We start from the raw sequence: 22,160 nt of genomic DNA on the forward strand, positions 1-22,160 counted from the left end.
TATCAGAGTATGTATTTTTGGCAAGACAATGAAGCCACCCTAGTTTCGTATTAAAGCTTTTCATGTCAATGGAAGTTTCATTTAAATAAGCTAATAATATCCCCTAAAAATCCTATTTATCAGCAAAAAGATTCCCCAGAGCTGCAGCCATCAGCAAAAATAAGACTTTAAGGGCTTGTATTGCCCATGGGTGAGTCATGAAGAAGTCAATGTGTGTCAGCCTATGCTAAGACATAGGCCTGCGTTAGCCTAAGTAGGGCCATGGCAAAACTTTGGCAGTGTTGCCAGTACCTATGGCATTTCTTTTAGCTGTGGTGCCAATGCCTGTGAGTTTTGGGAGCTAGCTAGGGAGCTAGCTAGGGAAAGAAAGTCAACCCAGAAACAAAATTAAAATCTCTTAAAACTGCCAGCTGTCCCAGTCTTTCTGTTTGGGCAGCTCTACCAACTTCTCATAGGTAAACTGTATATGTGCCTTCTGCATTTATCAACAGCTCTTGAAGCTCCCAGTGAGAACTGTCAGGGAAGAGTAACAAGATATAAATGCCTAAATACCTTTTCCAATCTAGGCCTAAATAACTAACAAAAGCAATAAATAAAGTGCATCTAAACAAGTGTCTTAATATCAGATTTATGTAAGTATCAAGTGTTGAAGCATATGCTCTCTACGATACCTAGGAAACCAGTCTTATTTAGATAAGTCTCCAAAACAACAGAACATTATCAACCTCAGCGCCGACTTATTTACTTGTAATGCAACCGAGTGGCTGATAGACGCAGAGTAAAACTGTTCCCACAGTGAATCATGGGACATATGGACACCAGTTAAGGCAGCCTGTCCAAGTTATGGGCTGTGAGACGAGATCCAGTGCCTGTCCCTGCTCCCCAGCGCAGTGGAACAAGACACATGCCAGTACGCTTGGAGAGGACGCACCTTGTTACTTTTACAGTTAAATAACAAGTTTATGTGAAAATAGTGCATTTGTTTCAGGGTTAACACGCCGTGCTTAATCTACATGCCATCTTTTAGACAGTAAGGTTACTAAGCTCAGACCTACTTTAGGTATTTGAGGAACTATTGTTATAGGCACTGTTTTCAGCCTAACTCTGCAAGCTCTCTCTGTTGTGGGTTTTTTACTAGCCAGTTGCTGAAGTTAAGAAAACAGACTAAACCCCATGTATTTCCACAAGCAGTGGGATTAACAAGCCTGGTTTCCAATGGACGTGAGTCCTGCAGTCCAGGTGCCCCAGCGTGATAAACATCCCTCATGGAGTCATCAGCTCTTGCCCCCTGTGACTTCTCACTGTAGCGTATTTCCCTATCTGCCTGGCTGCGCAAGAGATGAGACAGACCATGGTTAGGTACATTGGTTGTGCAACCACAGATTCTTGGAATGGAAGACAACAATTAATACCTAATTTAGGTATTAATTTAGATCTCTCTCTTATCCCAACTGATTGGGATTGCCGATTTTTATGAAACTGAAAGGAACTTCCCATCTTTAAGATTACTATTCATCTGTCAAATTTAGCTGAAATCAGTCAAGTGGGTTTTGAAATTACTGGGGAGGAGAGAAGTTGTATAAATGATAGTGAAGGTCTTATTTCTGTGAAGAGGATAACGGCAAGCTGGTACAATGTCTGTCAAGGACTGTAACCAAGTTCTTTCAGTGAATACTCAAAGCTGTTATGTACAGAACTGAGAATTAACAGAGGAAGTATGGGCAGATGGTGTACAGTGATGGCATTTCTGTCACTATCTCTGTTCATCAGATTCAGTTAAAATATTAAATGGGAACAAAATCAAAACTGTGGAAGCTAGAGTAAAGATCCTACATGTCTCTCCCTGGAGGCTGTGGGATAAAGTCACAAAGAGCTTAAAGTCTTTAAAGAAGGTAAAAATTTAAGAACCTCATCCTTGTGGGGAACCTCATCCTTGTGGGCTCCAAAGAGGAGAAAGGAGACTACTGACCTTTCTCCAGTTTTGTTTACATCTTAAGTAATTTGTAGTCAGCATTTAGAGGTTAGCAAGCTGTTTTTGGAAAAAGGCTCTCCTCTCTTTGCAGGGTCCTTGCCATCTCCTAATGCCTGCGGCATATCAGAAATGAGCTGCATACAGCAGGATGGATTTTTCTACTGGCTGTCCTCATTTGGAAGATTGCCAAAGAATACAGTTTCTGTACTGTGATGTGCTTTAATTTGCTTTGTGCTAGCAGTTTGTTTGAAGAGAACTGAGGTTATATACCAAGCACAGAAGTATAGATTGTCCTTTCTATCGGAGGGATTGGATTTCCAGTCACTCATAAGTTTCATTGTCTTCGAGGTGTTTTGAACAACTGCCATATAGACAAAAAGGCAGTCTTTAGCGTGGCTTTTGGCAGGCTAACCACGCAAGTATGGGGTCAGCACAAGATCAAGATCCAGATCCACTTTCCTGGACTAAACACGGGTATCCCTGGTGTAGACACCCACTTTTGAGCCTCCTTCAATAATCAAAACAGAGTTCATCAGTGTTATCACTGCATTGTGAGTATGATTCATTTAATCTAAAAATTATGTCTGAAGACATGAAGTCCCCATCTAAGATGCCTAAAATGATCACTCACACCCTAAAAGTGACTTTGTCTCTCAAATGGCTAGAAATAGAGCATAGATGACTATCCGAGATGGAGACATCCTTTGCTGCCTGTTGGCAGTGAAGAGTTTAAAAGACCTGCTAGCCAGCTGCACTCAATGAAATGTAATGTCAGATATTTGCCTGAGCTGCCATCAGTCCTCCTTTCTATTCTTCAGTCAATTATAGTAGCAGTTATTTGTGCTTTCCAAGTGCCCATCCAGAATACATGAGCAGTGGCTGGACTTTCACTGCTTATGCCTCAACAGATATGTAGCTAGCATGCTACAAGCCATCGATCGGTTTATCTAACAGCCTTTTTCAGCGGAAAGGTAGAAAGTACCTTTGGTACGTGCAGCTGTTGTGCAAGCCACACACTGGGACAGTTGAACAGTAAGCGTAAGAGCATAAGAACCTGGCTGAGATGCATCTCGCTGGTATTTAGATAACCCATTAATCATCAAAGTCTCATAAATTACCTATTCCTAGAGGTAGTTAAAGTAAGCGGAGTTAAGCACCTCAGTTCCGTAAAGCCTGGATGTGGGCAGCTGCCTGCATTGTGAAACACTGCAATGCCTTTTTAACTCTGGCCCTAGGCTCCCTTAATAAACATTTAAGATGAATGAGGCTTATCCTCCCCTAGTTACATGCCATCACATGCATGACTTTAATTGTTGTATTGTACACTCCCCGTCACCGCACCCTTCACTTTGCCTATTCACTTGCTTTATGTACCTTTGTGTTAGGACGAACTGGGAAAGGCAGTTTAATTGGGGAAGAAAGTTCACAACTGGAGAAGGAGTTCACAAGCCTCCTCTCTGCCTCTAGGCAGGGAGCAGCAAGCGATGTCAAAGCCTACTGGTGATCTGGCTTGTCATTCTGCCTGGGAGGGGAGTGGCAGACCGGAGAAGCACTTTAGAAGAGACTGAGGAAGTGAACCTATGATGCCACTCTGAAGCAGCCCTTCAATTTCTTACCCAGCCACCTAGAGATTACAAGGAAGAGCACCTTGAGGTGAAACAAAGGAGAGATGAGAAGGACAGCAATGAAAAGACTTTGGCTGTCTGTTTTCAGTGCAAGTGAGTACTAATTTGGTTATGTCCTCAAGGGTTGGGTAGAAGGAAACAGCACTACAAAGTCCCGAGTATTCCAAGGGACTTTGGGTGTTTCTTTTTTGTTTAGTAAAAGTTCCTTCATGTTTATGATAAGGCAGGTGTGTTTACCATCTCTGTGCTGAATGTCCAGACTCACAGGCATCTCCTAAAGCCGCAAGACAGTGTTAGGAACAGGAAAAGAACGCTATTCTTCATGAGGCTGGAAAATACTTTTTTAAAAACAGTTTTAATGGCTTCTGTTAAATCCAGCGTTTATCTCTGAAGAAGGAACTTCCTCAGCTGGAAGTGGAAAAATCCTTGGGTTTTATTCTTTTATACATAAATCTGCATGTAGCATACGTCTCAGTAAGGTTAAATCCTACTGTTCATATGTACTCTGATATAACTTGTGATCTCTAAATATTATTCACATCAAGGGGATGCACAACGGATCCCTACTAACGCATATAAATCAGCCATCTCGCCCTTGCCTCCATCACAGACTTGCCCTTTCTCATCCTGCCTTGCAGAGCCTGCGGCCTCAGTTCCACTGCTTTTTGACCTGTTTCATCTTCTCATACCAATGCTCCTACACCTTCTTCCAAACAAAGCTACACACATGGAAATCGCTTGGTTTTTTACCAAAAATCCTGAAAACCTCACTTCAACAATAAGACCCACAAGAAGGAAATTCACAAAGTTTAACGTGATTAGAAAAAGTGGATGTGCCCCATATGCAACAAATGTGACTTGGGTCATTATTTGATGATCATTATGTAAACTGTGTAATGCATTGGTATTCACTCTCCTTTTTCATTATTATCACCTTTCATGTTATCCAAATTATAGATGGGGAACTTTTCAGAGCAGAAATACGTATGTTGGGTGAAGTTCTCCTTGCCTGTTTGGGCAGGACTCAAATGATAATAATTCACTATTAAAATACTGGCCTGCAAAAAATTTTTGGAGAAGGTATAGTAGATTCCTGCAGTACACCAGAGCAGAGAAACTGCACAGCACATGGCAGTGCAGCGTTGGGATGCCAGAGCTGCCCTGAATGAGCTGCATCGGGACCTCGGCACAGGCTGACTTCTGCTGTACAGCTTTTCACTGCAGTTGTGTGAATAAGTGGTATTGTGTACTTGCTGAAGGAAAAGCCCCTAATGGTCATTCTGAATCAAACAAAATATTTACTTTTAATGCAAATTTCACATTTAAGAGGTTCCCCTCTCCTGCTTCGGAATTAAATTTCAGCCAAATTCTGAGGAAAGTATTGAGGAATTAAAAGTCAGAGCATTTCCTTGTAAAAGTGAAGTAACACATTTCCACTTTTCCTACTTTTCTCAATAGCCAAATCTACCAAGACGAATCAGCAATAATAATTTTGCTTGATCAGAATCTCAATTTTTTCAGCACTATTCCTCTAATTGTTTCCAGCTCTATTAATTGCACTTCATTCTGTTTTGATTAACACTTACTCAGTAAGGAATGTGAAAGTAGACATGTCACTTTGATTTACTTCTTTCTTTGTAGAAGTACAAATGTTTAAGTTGAACAGAGGGAGATAAAACCTTTCTCAATTTCTTAAAATGTTATAAATGTACTAATTAATAACACACAAGAAGTAATTCTAAGGCTTAAATCTAGGTGATGCCATCCCTCTAGTACTATATAGGCTCTTTGCCCTCTCTTTTTCTGAAGTTCTTTCAGAATTGGCCCTCTCCTCCCATCAGCCGTACTTTGAATAGATTGTGTTTTCTCTCAGAAAAAAAAAACCCAACCCCTGAAGAATAAACCCCAATTTTTAGACACGCTGACTGTGACTAGCTGGCTGATGGTGACTTTGTGAAGAAGTGAAATGTGGTGAGAAGGGGGAAGGAGGAAATCAGCCTGAGTAAATGGCGTCCCAGAAAGAAACGGTGCAGCTTCCCCGAGAGCGAGAAGGAGCCCTAACGAGGGAGGAGTGGGAGCCAGAAAGAGATGTCGTGGGTGAAAAATGGGAGAGCATCAGAAGAAGTCAGGCATTAGAGTGACAGCAACAGATGAATAAGAAGTCTTGCGTGTTACAGGCTGTGTCTCTTGTACATGGTGTTTGGTTCAGCTGTTCCCTGGCTGCACTGAAGACATGTTTGGAAAAAAACAAAGGAAGGTCTCGTTTATTGTAGCATTTGAGTCATCCAATGGAAGAAGGAAAGGCACTTGTAAGGGGAAGCCTTAGGGTTGGGCAGTCTCTTCTCTGCCTCAGCGCGGAGTTAATGACCTGTCAGTGAACCCCAGCCTGGTGGAACCAGATTCTGAGTGACAAAAGGATCAGGAAATGGGTTTTGCTCCATCTCCTAGTACAGATGGTGCTTTTCACCTAAATGCAGGAAAGCGTCTCTATCCAGCATGACAGGCAAGGAGAAAGCTTTCATAGGGGTGTCTCATATAGAGGGCACAATGAAAAATGCAGTCAGGAAGAGCCCTGGGGCTATGCAAACACGGCCCTTGCACTGGGTGCTCCAGAGCAGGGAAAGACCTGGGAGTGGCTGCAATAAAACCATGCTAGAAATATTCTGCCCTGCTGGTTTCCTTCTCATAGCTGTCAGCAGCTGTAAATGAATTAATCCCCAAAAGAACAGAAACGGCTGCCGCCATGTCACAGAGGAAGAGACTAAAACGCACGCTTAACTAATTAGCTGTGCGAGACCACAGAACAACTCAGTTATGGGACGGGGAACACAGAAGGGCGGGAACTTTGGTTAGGAGCATCCTGCTCTGGACAGTCGGCCGCCTCTCCTTACCAGGCCGCTAACAAGCACGGAAGGCAGCCTTTGCACACCTGCTGAAAATGTCTGAAGCTGCTTCTGAAGACAGCTGTGGAAGGGAGGGCATCGCTGTCCGGCAGCAAGGAAAGAGGGGTGCAGGGGAGGGAAAGGTTTGGCTGCTGTGAAAATTCCTGTCAAACTTCTCTCAGGAGAAGGAAGATGCAGCCGTTCAGTAAGTATAGGCCATTTCTAAGAAGAGACTTGAAGGACCATTTGCTATGGAGAACAGACTGAATCCAGGAAGCTGTTACAGAAGCTTTTGCCTCTCCCAAGGGGGAGCAGATCCCTGCGCCAACTGTCCCATATTACCCTGTGCAAGTACCTGAATTGCTACCAGCAGGTTCCTAGGGCAGTGACAACAAAACCTTTTGGGTCCTCACACTGCTACTCTAAGGGACGCGATGATTCACTGCTGTTATAGTCAAGGATCTGGTAGTACTCAACTTGCCAATGGCTTACTCTTATTGACCTAATGCATGTGGCTGTGGTCTCTTCCTGACTAAAAAAGCATGTATTCGCAATCCATTTGCAACTCAAGGTGGAATCTAGATGTCCTTTGTTCTCTCCCTTACACATTACATTTCCTTATGGATCTAATCTGGACAGAGATATGGCAGAATGAGGACCCAAAGCTTGCTAGATGGCAACTTTTCAGTCAAATCCTCTCCGGGAACACTGACTCAGCCTGGTTCTTTCAGAAGCAAGCCTTCACCACCGCACACAGCGTGCCCCTCTTAGGGAGAGCGTACGTCCCTGCCCTCCTCCACTCTCCTCCTTACTGAACCATGTTCCTCTTTGCCATGGGAGTGCCTCTGAGCAGCACCCCCTTTCTTTAACTGCACTCTCTTTAACTGGTTTCAGACTTAGATCTTTTTTTTCCAAATGATTCAGTTTGGTGCCATAAAAAAAAAAAACAACAAAAAACCCCACACAAACTGTAAGGAGAAAGCAGGTGTTTTTAACCGTAGGTTCCCACAGGCATGAAGGTCATCTATGGCAGGGCAGAGGTAAACCTCCAGCCCAATTCTGAGAATAACTAAGACCTGCCACTAGCTAATGCTCGGGTATGATGAATTAAGCATCAAGTCAAATGGAATATAGCATACAAGAAACACCTATCCTGTGCCCGGCATGCTTCACCAGGGCACAGAGGGATTTCTGGTTTATTCAACTCTCAGCTGTTCCTGTGCTCCACAGGCAGGAGCTACAGTTCTTGGAGAAAGGTGACTACTACCCTACTCATTTTTAAAAACGAATAGCTATTCTCCTCTTGTTTCTTTCAAGCTCTCTTTGCTTTTCTAGGTTTTTTTCTTTTCAGGGCATTACATGAACAGGTTTTGATTCCCTAGCACAAAATGTCACTTCTCTATGGACTTGAGTTGAGGCATGTTATTTGACAGTTTTCCTGATCCCTGAAATTTGACAATATCAATTTGTTAGTTTAGCCTGAATCCTTAAGACTGCTGATGCACTTGTATTATCTGTTTATCTGTCTCCCTCTGTAGATTTAGAACTGTCAAAGGACATCAGTCACGCTGAAAGAGGGCTCAGAAAAAAAAAAAAAACATCTTTATATACTCCATGGCAATGTATGTCCAAGTAAAGAGGGAAGCAAGGAACGGAAAGCAGAGTTTAGCTCTTAGCCATCCTGTGCAGCAGCTTTCTATAGTCAATCAGCCACAGCATACATCACCTCTTGCTCAGTGGGGAATGTCATGGCTGACAGAGGGGATGTGGGGTTATTGTGGCATGTAAGAAAGCCAAAGAGACAAAACATGGAATCCAGATGTCGTTAATTTTGCTGCAGAATTTATTCTCTTCCTAGTTCTGGTGACTGCTCATGCCCTCACTGTGGACGCACCTACGAAGGAAATACAGGTGGCACGAGGGAACAATGTTACTCTCCGCTGTCATTTCAAAACGGAGGCTTCTATTGGCTCAGGAGACTTTGTTGTCTGGAGGAAAATCAATAGTGCGGTAAAGCAAGTTGCATAAAGAAACATATGATAGGGCATCCAACAGGGAGGTGGGAGGAGAGATGGAAGCAGGACTGTGGGTGGGAATGTGTGTTGGAAGAAAAAGATTCCTTCAAGTCTTTCTTTAATCTTTCTTTAATCTCAGAACTATGCAAACAGAAGCTCTGATTCTAGATGCAATTTATCCCAAATCTGTTGCACGATACTAGGCAAGCCCCCATCATTCCCTTTTCTCTCTCTTGGTCTTGCATCTCTGTATTGAGGATACATCACTGTGGGTTTATATCTATTAACATATGTGAAATACTCAGATACTTTATAAAAAGATATTTTAAGTATATATATTATACAAACATATTTATGTATATATTTGTAATATTTAAACTATATTGTATATGTATTTATACAGATATATTTATGTATATATTTATAGTATCGTTGATACTATATAAAGTTTTAAGTTGACGATAATAGTACATGGAGAGAGTCTTGAGATCTCCTATATTCACATGGAGTATTTGAAGGTAAGGAGACCTCTAACGTTCTGCTTGAACTCTTGGGAATTAGTGAGAGAGGAAGCAGCCTTTGGAGATCTCCTTGCAGTAACTGACAAGGGTTTCTTCTCTGAAGATCCTTGCTGGAAGAAAGCAAAAGAGTTTATGTAATCATAGGGGAATTTGTTTGACATATGGATCTCGGACACGGCTCACGGTGTCCTGTCATGGAGAGGAAAGGTGAATAAGCTGCAGCAAAAGAAATCAGTTGTCTCTGACTTCAGATAAGGTGGGAGAAGGGAATTCCAGACAGAAACCCAGACTCTTTTGTATTTCTATGTTTTTCTTGGCTTTTTGGCAAACTGGGGCAGCTTAAGGCCCTCTTTTCCAAGCTGTTCTTCTCTTAAGAGTGGGCTAATCCATTGAGTTAGGTTGTAGACTCACACAGAAGAATCTAAGATTGATCATTTTCCCTCCTTCTCTATCAGGTTGATGCTGTCACTAGGTATTTTGATGGACTTGTACAGTATGGCAAGGGCTATGAAAACCGTATACAGTTTAGTGGTGATGTAAACAAAGGGGACATCAGTATCACCATCAATGCAGCGACCATAGAAGACAATGGGACATACGCATGCAACGTTCGTCTACGGAATGACCCCCCAAGGCAGACTGCAACCTTGGCTCTTTTAGTCCTTGGTAAGCGTGATGGAGACAACATCAGATCCATTAGATAAAACACTGTCCTTCCTCTAATATCCACATTGGTTTATACAACAGATTTTCTAGCAGAAAGAAACTTTGCAGGAAGTCATCATCCACAATTCCATCTTTGGTCTTTTCCTACTACTATGGAAGTAGGGTGGAAGGCTTAGAGCACCCAATTCCCTTAGATAGCTGACTGTAGAAAATAGTCTTTAGAGTTCTACAGTTCACTTTCCTAACAACCCTTGCCTCATTACAGGGCATTCCTCATTCCCCCTGTGGCTTGTCATATTTCAGTCATCAAAGGAGGAGTTACCCAACACTATTATACATATGTCAAAAAGCATCTTACAGTTCCTTCTTGGCTGACCAGAGCCAAGAAGGCAGAAACAAATTACAGACAAGTTCACTCCAGTTCCTTTGAGAAGGTGGTAGGTGCAAGACCAGCCTCTGTTTAGCAAGAATAAAAAACACAGGTGCAGGAGATGGGTTGAACAAAAAACTACTTCTAATTAATAAAATTCCTTCCTTTTTTCTTCCTTCAGTTGCACCATCCAAGCCAGAATGCAAGATTTTGGGGACAGCAGAATATGGACATACAATCAATCTGACCTGCATTTCTCATGAGGGCTCCCCAAAGCCCAGATATACCTGGCAAAGCTTCAATGTACAAAATGAGCCCCGTGTACTACAAACAACAGAAGGTATGGAAAATTCAAAGACATCAAGTCTTTGAGCTCTCTGTAGATCTGGGTTGGAAATATTTTGAAATGCAAATACAGAAACACACTTAAGGCTTTTTCTAGGAAGCTCTCTGACCAGGATTGTGAAAAGTTGTCCTTTTGATACGAGACACACTCACAAGTAACTTAGCAAGGGGAAAAGGACAGTTACCTGAAGTAACAATGATCAGTAAGATTTTCACTTCAGCTCTCACCTGGCAAGAAAGCTGGCTCACTCTGGAAGCAGCCAGAAATAATTACTTCTCAACTGATGGACGTAAGGGGGGATAACATGAGGAACAACATCAAGGTTTCTAACTGGTGTGTCTTTATATCCCAGCTCGCTCGACAATGACCAGGTCACTTTCTATGATGAAGGCAAACAAAAGTTGGCTCTGGAAGCTACTTTCCTTCCAGAGATGACTCCTCACCTGAACGGTGGTATCAGAAAGAGTTACACCATTCCTGCTTTGAGCATAAAAGAGGCTTCTTGTTCTTTAGGACTGTCACACAGGCCCCAATATTTTATTTGCTTTCATTTTAAGTCTTTTTTTTTTCGTCTCTACATACTGTCCATGCTTACTTCAGGTTTTTTTTTTAGAATCTGCAAAAAAAAAAAAAGGAATTGAATTTCCATGACAGGACCTTTCGTGGAACTATTCACACAGAAATGAGGATTTAATAATCTTTGAAGTGTAGTAGTGACAGAGGACTCAGATTTATTCCTTTAAACACCTTTGTTTCTTCCTGGTGTGTTCAGCTCCAGAAAGACTGAGTATCTGAACCTACCCTTTTTGGTTTAAGTTATTGTAGCATTGCTAAGCAGGTAAACTAAATATGATCAGACTCAATAGGATATTCAACACTCACTCGCCGATTCTTGTATAAATTATGCAGAAGACGAAATGTCACCAGGGACACAAACCTTATTCGCCTGACTGGCCACTAAGTGGTGCCAACGCATCACGCATAGCCCTGAACGCACTGGGATTTGTCGTCCTATAGCAGCAGCTGCCGCCTGCTTCTGCCGTCTTCCCGTTCTTCCCTGGGACGGGAGCCTCTTCTGATCCATTTCCACCTCACTTCTGTTTTCATCAGAGCACCGATGTCCCCGTAGTGTGCCGATTCTCCCTGTCTGCCCCAAACTGGCTGGACACCCTACTGTCGCTACAAGCACACTCTTTCTGTGCTAAGCAAGTCCCAGTGCTGCGGGGTGTCCAGAATCCCCGTAGGAGCCACTCCAAAATTGATAGAATCTGACCCGCATCTTTCCCAATTTGACTTGACAGTCAAGTACTTTTGATTCAATATAGGAGGATTTACAGTCCAGTAACAGACTGCAACTCTGGGAGCTATGAACATCACACTGCAAAAAAAAAAACACCCTGAAGTAAGCACGGACAGTATGTAGAGACTGAAAAAAACCCCATGCTCTTTTACTCTCTGGCGCTAGACGCCAGCAGAGACAAAACAGAATCCCAGTCCCACGAGTGGGCTGGAAAGAAGTGAGATCACAGGGAAAATAAAACAGGAAAGTCACTGAAAAGTATTCAGAGCCTTTTGCTTTTAGAGCAGGCATCTGGACCGTTATTAGTAGATCACAAGCAAAAAGCATGGACTACACATACAAATGTCAGCTGGAGATGAAACAAACAAAACCGGACTGCTTGAGAAGACAGAGCTAAGCTTTAGTATATAGTTCTGAGCTCTGCTGGGGTGGACAGAAATCATCAGTGTCATAGCAATGCCATGTCACTGCATTTCTTTTCCTTCATTTATTTTCACAGCCTGCAAGGCCTCTCCAGGACTAGAAAGCTATTTCCCCCACTGCTAAACAATTCAGATCTGAAATCCTAAGAGCTAGAGGATTGAAGAGCTTTTTGTTGTTTTACAAGTTAATTCATCAGATGGCCAGTTTTCAAAGCCAGATGCCGGTTTGCGCCATCTTATATTTCCCAGCAAAATCCAATGCAAAAAAAGCTTTCACTAAGCACACATACTTCTTTACCCTCCACCTACAATTTTCTTTCTAAAAGGAATGTTGAAATGCCACATGTTCCCTGTAATCAAAACAGCACCCTTCCGTTTGTCCTCCCACAAATCACACTAAAACCTAGGGACTAGCATGGCAGCTCCTGAGCAAGACGGAGCAATCCATCAGCTTTAATAACCTCTCATCACTCCCACTACCCTGGGCTAGAATTGAAGGGCTGCTGTCTCCACTTCCTTCCCTGCTTTAATTCTTTTCTTTTTTGGACTGGATTTGTGTTTTGCAACAGGGGAACAAATAACTCTGAAGAACATCTCGGCGGATACCTCCGGCTTCTACATCTGCACTTCAACAAACGTTGTGGGAAAGGAATTTTGCAACATGACAGTCAGTGTTATGCCACGTAAGAGATGGGGTTGCTTACTAGAAGAGCAGTACCAGAGAAAGTACCCTAGCTAAGTGGCAAAGGCTTAACAGAGGCAAAGCAGACAGAAGTATAAAATTCTGCTTTCTTTCCAAAAAATAGCACACTTTTTTCACCTTTAAGACAGATTCTCTGCATTGGTTTACATGCTCATAGAGCACTCAGTAACTCATAGGATTAGTTCACAGATGACAAAAAAATGTGTAGAATGAGATAGGCCTGGGCCCCCAAAGTCTGAAACGAAACTGTATCGACAAAGTACAGCAGTTATTCAGATCCAGGAGCTCCTCCCCATCACTATCGAACTAATTGCTCCCGCAAACTTATCAGCTACCCAGTACAGAATTAATTCCAGTTGCTGTAGTCAAATAAATGTGTCTTCCACTCAGTCTGGATGTGGTAGTGAGATCTGACATCTGGTGATGGGATTTGAAGTCCAGTGATTGTGCTGATTGCATTTGATGTCCTTCTCAGTGCACAGGGGTAATTTTTTTTCTTTCTGCATAGCATCCATGAACATAGCTCTTTACGCTGGCATCATTGGTGGAGCTGTTGCTGCAATTATAGTTATTGGTATTATATCCTATTGCTGCTGCTGTCGGACGGACAAGGACAAGGACTATGAGATGACGTAAGTACCTTTCTCTAGAAAACTGAATGGAACATATGAAGAGTTCATGTTCTCCCTCCGGCATCAACATATGGACTGGAAAGCATGGAAGAAAAAGGAAATCAAGGAAAGCATGCGCTGCTTTCTGCTTTCCGTTTCTGCCCTAGTGGCTCCCATCTCTTCTCATGGAATATGCTCAGTATTACCAGACACCTTTGTGGTCTCTGGGGTAGAACCCAAACATTCAAACCTTGGAACTGAATTAGCAAGCCCACATCAGTCAAGCATGCACAGCTACTTGATAAGCAAAGCCCAGACTGTGTGTCATTTCTCTGAGTCCCTATAGCTGTTTCTGTCCTTGCTAGCCTAAATCACCATGAGGCTCTGTATTCCAAATTATCACTCCAAGAAAGAAACCTTTTGTTTATTCTCATGATGGGAACAGACCATTGGAAGAAAAGTGGGACGAGAAAAGATACACCAATCACCCTTTCTCTACATAGATGCTATGGAAAAAAAAGTAGCTCACACACCTCTTGCATCACCAGCAAGACTTAATTTATGGAGTTCAGTTTGGTACACTTCTAGGTCAGCTTAAAGCAGTCTAAAACCATTCTAACAAAAAACCTCTTCAGTAAAATTTCTAGCTGGTATTAATTAACATCTCTACTCCTGAACAATGTTTTAGGGAGCGAGAAGATAGAAATGAACCCTCCAAGGAGACATCTGCAAGGAATCCAAGAGCAGAGGATGATGTTGAAGATGAATGAAAATAGAAGCAGGAGGCCAATGCCATTTTCAGGGTTTGCTGAGTGTCGCGAATGAGTGGTTTAGAGGCCGCTTAAAGAATCACCATCAAAGATATATAGAGATTTATAAAGGTGCGACCTAACAAAATTCGATGGCAAGGTTCACTCTATTTATTACACGGATGAAACATATAAAGGAAAATCATCTAAGGGTTTATATTTCAGGGACTATACATGTTTGGCAGCAGTCTAGGATTCATTCACAATTTAGCAACACCTAATTATCATTTACAAACTTTAGTAACGCTTAATCATTAACTAATTCAATATTTGCAAAGTGAGTTAGTGAGTCTACTACAATCACAGCTTAATTACAGATTATGCTTACTATTAGTTCACACAGATAGAGAAACATATATATATAAAAAAAAATATACAGAAGGTACCTGTTAAAAATTCCCCTCGATTTCAGTGAAGAAATATTCACGTCGAATGTCTAGGCATTCCCTCTCAACGGGTGAAGGGTTGAGCTTCAAAAGGGACTCACCCAGGACCCAGCGGTCCTCCGAATATGGCAGGCCTGAAAGATTGCAAGCTCTGAGAGGCTCCCACTCAGAGGGAGATGCTGGGTGCAGCCCGCTGCGGTCCAGGAGAGCTCAAAGGGCCTCACTTAGGACCACCGTTTATAGGTTCGCAAGATGGTGGGCTTTAGTCACCTGAGGCACAGACAGCACTGTAGAAAAGAAATCAATCCCTCTTTCTTACTGCAAGGAGGTTTTTTGGGATAATAAAATGAAAGCTAACGGCTCTGCCTTCAAGTTCTGGGAGAGAATATCCTTGTCTCCCTGGAAAGAAGTTCTTAATGTACAATGAGTACTAATACATAACCTCATAGCAGAAAAATGCATGTAAAGCACTGTTTCACCCAGTCATTCAAAAATAACCAGTCTTCTAGGCTTCCCATTTTCTGCAAAAAGAAGCCAGTCAGGTCTATTTGGAGAACAGAGTTGCTGCTGTATCCCCAGAGCCATAGAAGGTTTCAAGGTCACCAACTGCAAGTCAACAAGGAAGGGTGGTCATGTTTATGGCGTTATGCAAATGTCACAGCTTACAGCATTGTCCAGTATAGAAATGATTATATGCAGACCGAAGCAAGCTGATTTTTAAGGACATTTTATTAAATGTGTTCTTCATCTATATTATACATGCACATGTAAATAAAAATATGGAAAAAATTCACTGATGATCAATGAAAGTCTCCTGTTTGGAACAACAATGTATACTAATGGAATGGATAAGGTAAGAAGTTAGATGGATTTGTAATTGGCAGCTGATAAGATCTAGAAACAGTCTAGTAGCCTATATACTGTCAGATTCAGAACTTAGAGTTCCAGCTTAGAGAGCTCCTAAATACTAATTTTCATTACATATCCTTTCCTCCTGACTGTTGCATGGGCAAGTCAGAAATAGTCCATTGTTCCTGCTGCTGCTTCTGAAAAAAGGACAGTGTGAGAGCATGTACATGGCAAGTACATCTTCAATAAAAAAAAGAAAAAAAAAGGGGGAAAAGGAGGAAAAGTACCTTTTTATTCAAAATTGTACAATTTAATCAGAAGTGCTGTATGTGCAAAATGTGTGCAAATGTGGAGAGAACTCCCATCACTAGTATCTTATCTTTGGAAGAGAATGGACTGTCCAAAAGACAGTCAATATGGTACTAAAGCTAATTAAGAGCTGTTTGTTTGTTGTTGTTGTTGTTGTTGTTTTAAAAAAAGACATGTTCAATAAATTACTTACACTACAATGTTTATCCTTTCAAAGCTCTTTATTGCATCTTCGACTTCAGGGGTTTCAGAAACTCACGGCCATGCCTCCCACATACACTTTACCCCTAAGCAGTTACTTTTAAATCTGTAACAAAAATCTAAAATATAACTTTAAAGAAGAACCAGCACATCCTACACATGGGTAGCATTTTTTAGATTTTGAACTATGCAAATCAGACTATCAGAATTGTTATTCTGGCTTGTTTTCTGGCTGCCTTTGTTTTACATGGTACTTCATATATAATTATTCATTTGCACTAATAGCAACTGCAAAGACCAACAACCAGAGCTCTTTACAAGGTACATACAAACCCAAATCTCTCTGGCAATGAACACCCTGAAATGCAACTCAGCAAGACATTCTGAGGACCTATTCCCATGCTTAGTTTACATGCATGACAAAACATTGCAAAAATGGATGACTAAAAAAGAATTTTGCACACAGAAACTGAAGGCAGATAAAAAACGAGGTGCATAGCTCAGAAACAGAGCTGAGAAGCATTTTATTCTCTTTTGTAACAAGTAAGTATAGTATGAATTTTTTAATTAGCATTGTAACAAGTTTTTACTGTGAAACAAAAGCTATTTCTTTTATAAATGTTACAGACGTTAGTCAGCGCTCCATGTTCCGTTACAAATACCTATGCCCTCGGGCTGAAGAGGGCTTCTGCTTGAGGGAAAACATGTGGATTCTCATCAAGGATCTTAACTGGAAAGACCAGCAAAAGGAGGCTTGTCAATTATCACAAGTATTTATGGCCAGAAACTGGCTCTGGCCTCCAAAACATTTTAACACTGTGTTACCTGTCCCATACTCTTCACTCTTAGGATATGTGAAGCTTAATTGCTGCTTGTCAGCTGAAGTCTTGAAGTAACATTTGCACATTGGTCATTTTAACCACAAAGAAAAATGTAGATTAGCAAATCTGCGTTAAGTTATCTGAAGAAACCAGCCACAAAATACAGAAGAGATTACATAATGATCCCCCAAAACATGAATTAAATTCTCTGTAAGCGGGTTCCATAAGAATTAGCAAGGAAAAAAAACCGAGAAAGTCAAACTTGACAACCATTAAAGCAAAACTACCTACATTCTGCAATGCTAAGCTCAGTTCTACACTGGGAAATAAACTAAGTAATAGCACATAGAAAGACAGCTGAGATATTTCACTGCTGCTTATAATTTTTTTCTTTTTTTTTTTTTTTGAATAAGAATAACATTTTGGAAGTTATTGTGTGTATTTATCAGAATGCTACATGTGTTTTTCCTCAACCAATTTGTTAAACTCAGCAGCCAGAAATACACATATTCAAATTCCTAGCTTACTCCAAGGTTTTCCTGTAACTGAATTAAGTACTTGTGTGTCTTGTATGTCTTTTGAACAGGAATAACTCCAAGAGCCTGTAGTATACCCACAACTTTAAACGAAATTAAAGCAGCACTAACGTATCTGAGGGGAAGATGGGGAAAGCTAGCAATACTTAATTAATTCCAAAGAATTAATATATGTCTACCCAACTTCAATACTTCCCTCAAAAGGCAGGAAGTAGGCAGAAAATGAATGACCAGGCAGAAAAGTAAATTCCTACTTACGCTTTACACAGCCTATAGTAAATTACTGTTTCACATGGAAGAATATGCAGACATAAGCTTTATCTGTACATGAACATGAAGAACCAGAACACAAGGATTTAAGCCCTCACCAAACCATTTTCCCATCTGCAGGACTGCTGAGATCTGTTACCCCAAGTGGAATAACAACCACAGTAAGATTCTGATACATCGTTACTTAGCAAGATTCGTTTTGGCAAGCATACCAAGTGGATATTTAAAAATTACCCGTTTTCCCTTCTGTCCCTACCTCGGCAACCTGCAACAGGCCATTTACTCTATAATGAAGCATATGAAGGAAGCAAAGAAGTCCACTTCATCAGTCTAGCAATCCAATGAAAAGTAGGCAGGACAGAAATCTTGCACGCAATTTGAAAAATTGGCTTACCCTGCACTGCTCAAAACAATTGCATTAACCAGGACTATACCACATTTCCCTCTTGTGTTTAAAGGGGACTCAGTACACTGCTGCTTCACTTCCTAGCTTTAATTGTTTCCATTCACATTAACATTTTTACTTGCTTGTAATATTCTGAAGGCAATATACTATACGGCTTACGGGGGAAAAAAATGTTCGGTATTTGTTCCCAATATCAGTCACTTAGCTTTTAGGAGTTATTCCTATCCAGGCACTTTTCATCCAAGGATCTCAAAAGTCTCCTGAATGTTGCAAGCAAATCGCTATTATTTGTGAGTGACAGAGTGATGAGACAAAAGTTAAATGACCTGGCTGGAGACAGACCTGACAGATCCCCACAATGCAGGAGAAGCATGGAGATAAAGAGGAGTCAGGATTCCCAGTCCTCTGATACACCCTGCTAGGCAAGTATTCTCATCAACACCCTTGTTCCTATTTCACCTTCCAAATTCCCTTTTTTTTTTGTTCCCTTCTTAGTTTTGGGCTTTCTTCTCAGCAGAGCTGCTCTCCTGCCAGTTCTGGCTGTACTGTTGCAACGGGTTCTTCCTTCCCAGCTGCAGAATTTGTTGCATTTCATAAGGTTCCTATTAGTCCACTCCTCCAGCCTGTTTAGGTCCCTCTGTACGGCAGTCCTGCCCTTGAGCGTATCTGCTGGTCTCTCCAATTTGGTGTTTTCTGCAGGCAAGAGTGAACTCCATCACCTCCTCCAGGTCACTGATAAAGACACTAAACAGGCCATAGTATAGACGCCTCCATTACCCCAACCTGTTACTGACCTCCACGTAGAGCATGACCAGATTTTTATCCATCTGATTGTCCACCCATCTAGACTGCAACATCCCAACTTGGATATAAGCATACTATGAGAGACCGTATTGAAAACCTTGCTAAAGTCAAGGTAAATGACCACTATTGCTCTCCCTTTATTCACAAACCTATCATGGAAAGCATTCAGGCTGGTCAGGCATGATTTAGCCTTGGCAAATCCATGCTGATTGTTCCCTGTCCCCCTCTTCTCCTTCACATACCCAAAAACGTGTTCCAAAAGGACTCACTCCACATTTTTTCCAAGGAGTCCAGAGGATCGAGTCCTATGGTTTCCTCGATCATCCTTTTGGCAGATCCTTTTTGCCTTCCATTGCAGTGGATTTTCCATGCTGTCTGTGACCTTTCAAAGGTAACAGAACAGCCTTGCAAAGATATCAGGCAGCTTTCTCAGCATCCTCAGATGCAGCCCATCTGGCCCTATGGACTTGTATGGGTTAAGATCTCCCGGCTGATCCCTGACTCGGTCTTCATCCACTGCTGGTGTTCTCCTCCCTGAACCCTTCCTGAGTATAGAGATCTGAGAGATCTTATTAGTAAAGACTGAAACAAAGAAGGTACTGAGCACCTCAGCCTTATCTGTGTTACTCCAGCCCTGTTACTAAATCACTCACACCATTCAGCAACAAGACCACTTCTTCCTTTTTCAGTCTTTTACTGCTAACAAAGTCATAAAAGCTCTTCTTGTTGACCTCGATCCCTTGCAAGCATCAACTCCAGGCGAGATTTCCAAAAAACATCCCTACACGCCTGGCCAGTGATTGTGGAGTCTTCCTTTGTACCCCACACCTGCTTCTATCTCCCATATACTGCAATAGGACTAGGGTGCAGCCGTGAGTTCCCTGTAAAGACAAGACAGGCTCCTGCTAGATCTACCTGCATTCCTGGACTGTTCCTGCATTTGGAAGACGCTGTTCTTAATGAACTGCCAACCTTAATGAACTCCTTTATTCTTCAAAGCTGCCCCCCAGGGATTCCACCCCTATCCATTCCCGTGTAACCCCCAAGGTCTGCTCTCACTGCCTCTCTCACTCTTCTCAGGAATTTGAGAAGTATTTCCAGTATTAGATAGACACAAAAGCCGGCACTGCCACTGCTTATTACAAGACTCAGTATAGTGCACAATTCAGAACTGATCGGACAGACAAGAGTTAATTATCTCACAATTCCTGTTGCTAGAGTAACAGCACTACTTTTCTATTTATTTGTATCATCTGTTCCAGGAAAGACACCGAGGCAGTCTTCTATCTGAAGAAGTTCACAGTACGATGAGCAAACCATCAAGATTAATTCTGGATGCACTGGAACTAGTACTAAATTTATTATAGCCCAACATAAGGGAATTTGGAACTTCTCTCTCCTGCCTTTCACCTGTACAGTAGGGAGTGAGGGGAATTATTTGAAAATGGTAATTAGAGAAGCTTGTGGGAGCTTCTAAGACGGAACCGAGGAAAAGTGAGGGAACAGAGATAATACAGGGCTAGACTAATAAAAGTGTTTGCCGATTTCTTCATTTGACTGAAACATTGCAATAAAAATTCATTGGCAGCTCATTCCAGGGTGGAAGTGAGGAATGATAATCCTGCAGAAGACATCAAGAGGGCAGAAACTAGATACCAAACTTGTTATTCCCCGCCCCATTACAGTACATTTACTCTGCCAAATGGAAAGATGTTAAAGCCTTTGCAGTCAGCTGCATATACCTCTATCTATCAACCAGAAATCAAAAACTCAGTTTCACGCATATACTTGAGTCACTTAACTTTTGGGGAAAGTTTGAAATTCTTGCTAGGGGAAAGGATTAGCACTTTTTAATTCAACTAACAGGTCAAAAAGCACAGTTCCTCTGTATTAATTATGCAGGTTTTTTAAAAGATATCAGGAACAGAAAACTACAGCTATTTTGCAAGGAAGTCCAGATAGGGCTTCCTTGAATACAGGTTTTCATTCACCCAACACAAATATTTATTCCGAAGAATCTGATCTTCAGCACAACGCCATCTGACTGTGATGGCTCAAGACCCAGAGTCCCTGAAATGGACGCAAGTTTTCAAATTGGGTATGACTCAGCATGAACCTCACCCTAGGTAGCTGACAAAGAACACACCCAGTGGAATGAATATCAACTGTGCCATTTGACTAAGGATCACAGCACTGCTTCCTCCAGTTTGGCATGCACTCAAACAGCAAAATCCAACATCTAATATTTGACAGACCCTCCACCTAGAAAATCCCCACCAAATTACTGCCTTCCTTCTATCTTTTAAGATTTTGATGACTGACTGTGCTAGTGTTGGTTGGGATAGAGTTAATTTTCTTCATAGTAGCTAATATGGGGCTGTGTTTTGGATTTGTACTGGAAACAGTGTTGATAACACAGGGATGTTTTTGTTACTGCTGAGCAGTGCTTACACAGAGCCAAGGCCTTTTCTGCTCCTCACCCCACCCCACCAGCGAGGAGGCTGGGGGTGCACAAGAAGCTGGGAGGGGACACAGCCGGGACAGCTGACCCCAACTGACCAAAGGGATATCCCATACCATATGACGTCATGCTCAGCATATAAAGCTGGGGGAAGAAGAAGGAAGGGGAGGACGTTCGGAGTGATGGCGTTTGATCTCCCAGGTCACCGTTACGCGTGATGGAGCCCTGCTTTCTTGGAGATGGCTGAACACCAGCCTGCCCATGGGAAGTGGTGAATGAATCCCTTGTTTTGCTTTGCTTGCGCGAGCGGCTTTTGCTTTACATATTAAACTGTCTTTATCTCAACCCATGAGTTTCACCCTTTTTCCAATTCTCTCCCCCATCACACAGGGGGGGAGTGAGCAAACGGCTGTGTGGTGTTTAGCTGCCTGCCAGGTTAAACCACGAGACTGACATATCGCTAAAGATGTAATAGAGATTAATCTTACTTCAGACACAGCAGACACTCTCTGATAACTTAACTAGTTACAATGCAGATCCTGAAACTAGCACAAATGTTGAGCCTACCGGCCTCAAGAACCAAGAGATTACGAGGCTTCCCTTCCCACACATCACTTACTGTCCGGCTTCTTCTCCCACACCTGGGAGGTGAGAAGGGGGAGTTGTTCTTTATGTGAGAGAGCAGCTGCAATGCACACAGCTCCGCCTGGGGAGGGACAACGAGCCAGTCGGGAGCTCCCAGGACAGGAATAGAGGGCAGACCGACACGGGTGACATTCTAGTGGGTGTCTGCTGTAGACAGCCTTATCAGGAAGAAGTACATGAAGCCTTCTTCAGCAACTGCAAGAAGCCTGACACTCCTGATACAAGTGACT

The 22,160-nt window shown here is 42.1% G+C and overlaps 1 protein-coding gene across 1 annotated transcript; it reads left to right on the forward strand.

Moving 5' to 3' along the window:
* The first annotated feature begins 3,641 nt into the window (after nt 1-3,641).
* Nucleotides 3,642-14,203, forward strand: GPA33 (glycoprotein A33). Its single transcript, XM_075172849.1, has 7 exons — nt 3,642-3,690; nt 8,338-8,489; nt 9,471-9,681; nt 10,233-10,391; nt 12,689-12,802; nt 13,331-13,454; nt 14,122-14,203. Exons 1-7 carry the CDS (start codon nt 3,642-3,644, stop codon nt 14,201-14,203), a joined length of 891 nt encoding a protein of 296 aa, XP_075028950.1.
* Nucleotides 14,204-22,160: the final 7,957 nt, after the last annotated feature.

This window comes from Calonectris borealis, chromosome 1 (assembly GCF_964195595.1).
Source record: "Calonectris borealis chromosome 1, bCalBor7.hap1.2, whole genome shotgun sequence".
NCBI classification, from domain to species: Eukaryota; Metazoa; Chordata; class Aves; order Procellariiformes; family Procellariidae; genus Calonectris; species Calonectris borealis.

Coding starts and splice junctions, on each gene's coding strand:
- GPA33 (XM_075172849.1), top strand. CDS start 3,642: ATGAGAAGGACAGCAATGAAAAGACTTTGGCTGTCTGTTTTCAGTGCA. Junction 8,490..9,470: donor GGAGGAAAATCAATAGTGCG/GTAAAGCAAGTT, acceptor CTTCTCTATCAG/GTTGATGCTGTCACTAGGTA. Junction 13,455..14,121: donor GACAAGGACTATGAGATGAC/GTAAGTACCTTT, acceptor ACAATGTTTTAG/GGAGCGAGAAGATAGAAATG.